Here is an 8,135-nt window from a genome sequence, read left to right as displayed (position 1 = left end):
GTATTTATCCCTCTCTGTGGGTGTGTTTTTCACTACAATAGTTCCTAATTTATGACCTGCACTTAAAGGGATACTTCGCAGAGAAGGAAGTGATAAGCTCCAGTGGTCACTCAACACCAGACATAGGTAATAAAATGGACTAAAACAGGGTCACAAGTTACAGGTCATGTTAAACAACTACATTGAACATTCCTGTGTAAGACTTCAGTTCACATCTTTGTTTTAAATACAAAATTTCCATCACATCTCCTACAACAACAACTTTTATCAGATTTTGCACATGTTCCTCCGGAGCCACAGGAGTCTTCATTGTAAAAACTCATACCTGCCTGCCAAATAGGCTGGCATCAGCTTTGTTTCCCTTTCATTGAGAGCAAGACATCTTTTCACATATGGTAGCTGATAAGAGTGTTTAAGAGGCCTCCAGACGTGCCTTGGGGTGTTATCTGTAGCGATCCTCAAAGACAAATACTCTCAGAACAACTGCAAAGGTACTGGAGCAGCAAACTATCTCAAAGCAGAGAGCTCACAGAGAAACTTGTCAGTGGTTGGACCTTGCTAGTTCTACAACTGCATCCACTGAATCAAGTATTTTTAAACTTTTAAAATGGGTGACAAAGGACAGAAAAAGGATGTCCAGAAACATGATGAAGGACTAAAAGCTCCAAATGGACTTCAAACTGTTGTGGTGCGTGAGTTTGAGCCAGCGGACAAACCAGAAGTCCAGCTGATCTTTTATGAAGGGGTGATGGAGATGATACCAGACATCGCTTTCAGAGGCCTGAGACATCACCCCGAGAGTCTCCTGCTCTATGCTGCTATGACAGGTAGGATTACAAAATAAATGGTATATTTCTGTGACTGCTTCTGCAGCTTGGAAAAATATGTATGGTAGTAGTCGCAAGCACATTGATTAGGAGTGGTCAGATCAGGAGACAGTAATTCAGTTTTGAGAGACATCTTTCTCTGTTTTTTTTTTCTGTTAAAGTTTCTTGATTGTGATGAAAACAGGCATTTTTAAAAAAAAAAAAAAACTTATTGATTATGTTTCTAATGTATTGTTTAAATAAATGTGACATGAATTTGCTGTATTGTTCTCTTGTTCGCTCGCTCTTTATGCCTCCCATTCAGTCTGTGCCCATGGGGAAAGTTATAAGCACAACAACTTTAGTCATTGTCATTATTCTCACACATCTGCTCATATCTCTCCTCCGGCAGTTATATGTTTTGTCATCACCATGTGCTGGTGGGTGATAGGACTCCTCCCTGCAGTTGTGCTGTGTGGGCGCTACTTCTACAGCAGACGTGTGATCCATGGTTACCTGGAGCACGCCATGAGCAGAGACATGGAAGACATCGAAGGCTTTTACATGAAATCGTCAGGTAAATATCATAGAATTCGAATTTCAAATGAAACATGTACTGAAAACGTATCTATATTGCACACTGAAGAATTGAGACACCCAAAGTGAACTGTTACAAAACCGTTCTTTCCGATCTTTTATCCCCTAATTTAGCAATACATTAGAAAAACCCCTTTAAATTGAACAGAAGTGAGGGTATTTTGCACAGCTGTACCTCCAGGACAGCTTGAACCTTCTGTGTCTGACAAGTTAAGTCAACATGGAAACACCTTGAACCTGCATTCTTTCTAATGGCCAGCAGGGAGGAGGCTAATGTGCTTGATCTGTCACTTCATCCAATGGTTTACTAATAACATTATGGTCTCAATCTCTAGTTTCAAGTCCTCTTCAATACAGCATGATGTTCATTTTGTAAATTATAGTCCCATCCAAAGTAAAATAAAAGATAAATCAGTGTTTGCTTAGGGCGTGGCTAGGATTAGGATTATTCCAATCAGAATAGCCTCCCCAGCTCCAACATTCTTATCCAAACATGGCCCTTTCTGGCTCCATCACACTCCAACAGTACAACACAGTAATGAAGCACTCATTTTTAGGTCTTGAAATGCATTCAAGAGGGAAGTTAATTCAGTTTCTGAAGCTGAAACTAACTGAAATGTCTCTTTTATTGATAATTACCCAGAAAGTTAGATGCCTTGTTAGCTGTAAGTTCCGGAAGATGCCACAAGTAGATGAGAACAAGGTCATTTCAACTGAAAACTTAATGTAGTGTTATCCTGTCCATACGGGCTGCAGCCTTGCACAAGATTAGCGTATCTACGAAATAAAACTTTGTCAGGGATGAAACAATAAATCCCTGCCCTTACCTCCATCAGTGTGGTTCACAGTCAGATGAAGTATTAGGAACATTTGAAAGTAGTAATTAAAAAAGTTTGTTTATGGACCATATTAATAACATGAATAAAGACATGAAAACTTCATAGAGACTTAGCAGTCATATTGCTGATAAGACTGACAAGCTTGTTGGGAGGAGTGTGATGGACGCATAATTTGTACCCAGCCTTTCTAACCTCTCTGAGCTTCCTGTGCTCGTGAATGACAGTTTTCACACCACATTGCTGTACCGCTCAGGCTTTCCTTGCCACTGAAAGACGTGTAATAAAATCAGGACTGACAAGGATATTGTTGCTGGGAAAAAAATAGAGACTTGAGTTAATTATGTGTGAAACTGAATGATTCTATTTTTCGCAGCATTTTCAAATCCCTTATTCATCATAGCTCATGTTGTGTCCTTGTCCTCAAACTCAGACTCCTGTATGTGGGTAGCAGTGCTGGAGGGCAAAGTGGTGGGTGTCGTAGCAGCAGTCGGACAGCATAAGTCAGGAGGTGCTGTCGAGTTGCAGAGGATGTGTGTTGACCGGAGCTGTCGGCGGCGGGGAGTCGGTGTGGCACTGGGACGGAAGGTTCTAGAGTATGCTGCTGCTCACGGACACTCCTCTGTTTTCCTGGGAACCTCAGCCTACTCAAGCGCTGCCCACCAGCTCTACCGGCGCCTGGGCTTCCGCTGTGTTGGGGTCACCAACGGGTACATCACACCCGGTGCAAGATTGTCCTTACTGGGAAAGATTTTCTACAGGGTCCGCCACCATCACTACAGCCTTGTTGTAGGAAATAGTAAGATCACTTCAAACGGACAACACTGACTTTAGGAGAAAACACACACAACTAAAGTGTATTTTCAAGTCTGTCTGTAACAGAAACATTCCTGACTGTTAGGATCCCAGTTCTTCATGTTCTTTCATTTCCAGTTTAACTTGAAAGTATCCCCGTGTGTGTCATGTCTTGCTTTTCAGTGTCTCCTACATCTTTTTCCCTGACAGTGTTTTTCTGTTTCCTCACCTGTCCTGTTCCCTCTTCAGTCCACCTGTACCTGATCCCCTCATTCATGTGTGTATAGTCTTTGTTCTCCCTCATGTCCTTGTCAGTTCTGATTTTTCCCATTTGATTTGTACTTTGCTTTTATTGCACTTCATTTAAGCCTTGCCACCTTGTCTTTTTGTCCATTTTAACTTGTTTTTGTTTTTCCTTGTTCTCTTGTTTTCTTGTGTTGTTCAGCTTTGTTTTATTAAGGTGTGCTTTTACTTCCCCTGTTCCGACCTCCCACGTGTGTCTGCATTTGGGCCCTCACCTTGTTTAACCATAACTCATAACACTAACAACCAACCTACCTGGATAATGACTGACTTTCTCAAAGACTGAGTCAGTGCATTTATTGCACCAGTGAAGTAGCAAAGGAGGAGTTCAGCATGGCTGTCTTTGACAATGTTATACATGTTCAATGTCAGCACTGGTTTTCTACATTTAATTCATTTCAGAACCTGCACAAATAAAACAGTCAGGGCCTGCACTTGGTACAAGAACAGTATGAACCAGAGTAAAAGCATCAGCAGGGAGAGTTTTCGCTGTCTACATGGGAAGTCCTGCAAAGAACATTTGGGACTTTATATGCAGGGATGGAAAAGAAAGTTGGTTTCTGTGCTTCTTTCATCTGGCACTTTGAATACTGACCATGACCTGGGATTGACTGTTTGTTTTGATTGTTGACACAGTTAAATACAGACAGATCAACCATTTTCACTGTGTCATCATGTTTGACCAACTTTTCTCTTTCAGAGATTCTATTTTTTGCAGGCGTTTTTCTTTACTGCGTGCACTATGATTTTTAAAACTTTTCTGACATTGGGAGACCAATCAAAGCCGAGTGTTCATCAGTTGCGAGAATGTGGAAAACAGAAATTCTCTTTTGCAAGGAGGCTTCTCCACTTGTGGGTTCTGGTTCAGGCTTTGAGACTAAACACCATGATTTATTTATTTATGTTTACTGTGAGAGGTCTCTCTAACCCTTAAAGTAAGGGTACGTTATGGCTTTGTTAGCCTTCTTCTTTCTATTGTGGGTGGGTGTGGTTCTGGTGCCGAATACTTTGTCCTTATTTCTGACACCATCATGAACTTTTAACTTTTCAGCTGTTCCAAAAATGAAGGGATGTTCTGCTGCTAATTTTCCCTGTTACAAATTAATGTTAGGTAGCTACAATCTAGAAGAAAACAAAAATGCAATTCACAAACACTACCGGCATCTTTTAGGAGGGCCATTTTCTTGCATGTTACGTATGTTACCACACAGTGAGTGGATCTTAAAAAACTTAAGATCTATATGATTGTATGACTTTGAATCTGATTATACAGACTGTGAACATTACTACTGTGGACTATCTAAGCAGAGGATAAATGTGTGTGTGTGTGTGTGTTAGTGTGTTAGAAGCAAGATATTTAATTTCAGAACTTCTAAACTTCTAAAGCTATTTTGATTGATATGTAAACTCATTATTAACTATCCCATTTGAAATGCCTTCTATAACCCATATACCCATTACACCCATATAACTATTACCCATTACTGATTAATCAGTGTGTATGGTAAGAAAACTTTTACCAGTATTTTAAAGTCACTTAAATACTGGAAACAGTTGTTTTGTCTTAACGCTCTGAGCCAACTTGGGTAGTGAGACCATCCGAAGAGAATGTGAATGCAGCAAAAGCCCAAGCACAGATATCCCTGATGTTTTTTTCACATTGTGAACAGCTCCCTGCAGAGCAATAGAGGTCATTATACAACTGTTCAACAGGATGAGTAGCACTGTACTCCTTGTGATGAGTGAACTGATCTTCATGCTTAAAATCAGTCAAGTGCCCCTTTAACAACTGAATTATCTGAAAATGAACATCTTTTTTTTCACTTTGTGTGAACTTGCTCATAAAGCCATGCAGGCTGTATTATCAGTCTTTGTAACATATAAATGAACCAAACAGTTTTCATCTCTGGGTGAGCAACAATGCTTTTGGTATACTCCATTAAGTGGCTATTGCATGTGTTCTTGCTGAGCTATCAACTGATCTAGAAGACACAACTGCTTGGACGAGATATGGAGGGTGTAGCAGATGGTCCCAGCTCTGATACGGCTCACTTCCTCATGGTTTGTTTTCAGCTGACTGAAAACTAGTCTCCTCAGTGGTTCCGTGGGGTTGAAGTCATGACAGATGGGGAGGCCAAAGCAGCACTGATGGAAACTGTGTATTTCCTCTCACTGTCCCTCTGTATATTTAGAATGGATTGTGTCATGAAATGCTGATTTGCTGTTCTAACGTTCTCACAGGAACCTGACTATAAGTTGTTAAATTGTTGACAAGCTATGGAATAATTAGAGGTTTTAAAATATTAGCCCCAGCTTGCATTGTCCAACTGGACCTGTTGCTGTCACTGTGATCCAGAAAGCTTCATAGAGATGCTTTACATATACAGCGGCATCTGCTGTGTGAATTTGATGAATACATTTACTGCATTGCTTTATGGTATGAAAATGAACCAATTCAGATGAATAACTTAAAAACGTGTCCATGCCAAATGTCCACTCTACTACACAGGCTGTTAATTAAAGTCTACACAAAATAATTTACTTGCCCAGAGTGCAGTTTTTTCTCAATCAGAAATACATTGGAAGGAAACTTGAGTAATCGACCTGACTCAGATGTTTTCCCAGTATGCTATGCTATTAAAACTCCATCCTCAGCATTTTTGTTTTGTGTAATCTGTCCTTCCTCATATCTGAACTTGTGGTTCATGTTGTGAAACTGACAAAAAGTTTGTGCCGCTGGGCTCTGTAGTGCCCTGATTACTCCAAATCAATCAGCGTTATATCCCAAGATCTCAAAAAGTGGTCCCAGTGCTGTCGGGGCTTTAGATGATTATTCCAAGCAGAGACACAAACTGATGTCACCCATGAAATGTACTACGGAAACATTACACTGTAACATTGCTTTGTTAGCTGCAGGTCAAACAATGCACCACCAGTGTTAAGATCAATCTTGGTATCCTCAGTTTAATTTCATCTGCTCCTTAAAGAAAAAATTCACACAAACATTCAAGATCAGTCAATATCCACTCACCCCCATGCTGATGGAAAGTGAAATGTTATAATCAACAAAACATTTCTGGACCTTCACAGTAAAACAGTGTTGCAGCATTCTCCTCAACAACTTGTACACTCAAGTAGATGGAGACTTGTTTTGAATATGGCTGTCAATATTTCAGTGCAAATGTATTTCGGTTGATGAGTGAATCGAACAATAAATGGACAGTCTAAACTTTAAAGGAGGTGATATTTCAGGCTTGAAGTTCTCCAACAGTACGAACATTCAGTGCACCTGTCAACAGTTCTGTCTAGACGTTTGTTGGAGCTTCACTCCAGTGTGTTGTGGTATTTTCATGATCTTTACTGACAATGTTTCGTAATTTTTGACAAATAACTACATTTTGTGCTTAAAAAATATGTAAAAAACATAAAAAATAATACGATACCTTAAAAAATATGATGCTCTCTCTAAAATGGAGTTGTGTCATCTACCAAGCTTGGCTTCTGGTGTTACAATAAAGCCTGATTTATGGTTACAGTTCAGCTCTACACAGAGCTGATGCTGTAACCAAGTGACCTATGCCACAGTGAGCATTTATACATGTGTACTGGTGTGTCTGTGTTGCTGGCTTTAGTAAGCAGATTGCCAGCTGACTTTCCTCTTTAAACTCACTGACCCCTGCGACTCACAGCTGTGTCTCTGGGCTGGAGAGAGCAGACAGGCAGACTGTCTGCAGGGAGGGCCACGGCCCCACGCGAACCCAGCTTGAACGACTTGGTTTTCAGCAAGCCTGTATTTGCCACCATGCTGCTGGTAGAGGTGCAGCCTATACTTCAGACATCCAGCTTGTCCAGTCTCTCTCACCCAGAGACACTACAGCTGTGAAGAGAGACTCTGACTAGTCAGAAGCAGTGTTGGGCACGTTACTTTAAAAAAGTAATTAGTTATAGTTACTAGTTACTTCTCCCAAAAAGTAACTGAGTTAGTAATTGAATTACTCCACTATACAAGTAACTAGTTACCAGGGAAAGTAACTATAGTGTACTTTTTATTTTTTGGACGGTGTGGCTCCATGTCCTTCTTTGTTAGCGGAGCTCACGTTAGCCACACCTAGCCTGCTATCATCATCAACAGTGTCAACAATGGAGTTTTTGGCTACTAGCTTTGTAGAGGCGTGTGCCCTTGAGAGATGCTTCATTAGATTAGTGTTGCTTACAACAGACATGGACGAACCCTTCGCTCTGGGACATAACGTACACTTCACATGTACGTTCTTGCCTTTTACCACAAGGAGATTAAAGTAGTGTCTGTACTTCCACTTTGAAAACGCCAACTTTCCCTTCGGATTCGCCTCTGCTGCAGTTACCGCTGCTAGTTTGTGTGTGTGAGGCTGCTGTGTGCGTGTGTGGTTTGTGTGTAAACACTGCCTCTGAAGAGATTTAGTGAGAAGCTACAAATGAACTGAGAGCTGGACACACTGACTTTTTAAAAATTCATCACTTGTTTCTGCACTGAATAACTTCAGAGAGAGGGTAGGATCACAGCATTAAATACATGTTGACTTCATTGTCATGACGTATTGAGTTTTGTTATCGCCTGCATTATGTCTGACAGATTGTTTCAGACCTTGTATTTGTATTTTCGACAGTGGCATTGTAATGCCCAAAGTTTTCATTTTTTGGTGAACTATTCCTTTAAATGTATTTCTCCGTCTAACTCACTTGCGCTTAAGGGAGAAGGGAGTTTCTCACTCCGCCTCCTGGCCAGCCCTCAATTTCTGCCCCACAAGTGGTCACAAGT

The 8,135-nt window shown here is 40.7% G+C and overlaps 1 protein-coding gene across 1 annotated transcript; it reads left to right on the top strand.

Annotated features, from left to right (window-relative positions):
- Positions 1 to 607: 607 nt before the first annotated feature.
- LOC119033179 (N-acetylaspartate synthetase-like) lies at positions 608 to 3,067 on the top strand. The gene is made up of 3 exons (XM_037122959.1): positions 608 to 827; positions 1,219 to 1,383; positions 2,673 to 3,067. The coding sequence occupies exons 1-3, from the start codon at positions 608 to 610 to the stop codon at positions 3,065 to 3,067; spliced, it is 780 nt and encodes a 259-aa protein (XP_036978854.1).
- The last annotated feature ends 5,068 nt before the right edge of the window (positions 3,068 to 8,135 follow it).

The sequence above is a fragment of the Acanthopagrus latus genome, chromosome 1 (genome assembly GCF_904848185.1).
Source record: "Acanthopagrus latus isolate v.2019 chromosome 1, fAcaLat1.1, whole genome shotgun sequence".
Classification (NCBI taxonomy): Eukaryota; Metazoa; Chordata; class Actinopteri; order Spariformes; family Sparidae; genus Acanthopagrus; species Acanthopagrus latus.
Note: the sequence above shows the minus strand (reverse complement) of the source record. Positions and strands in the feature narration are given on the sequence as shown.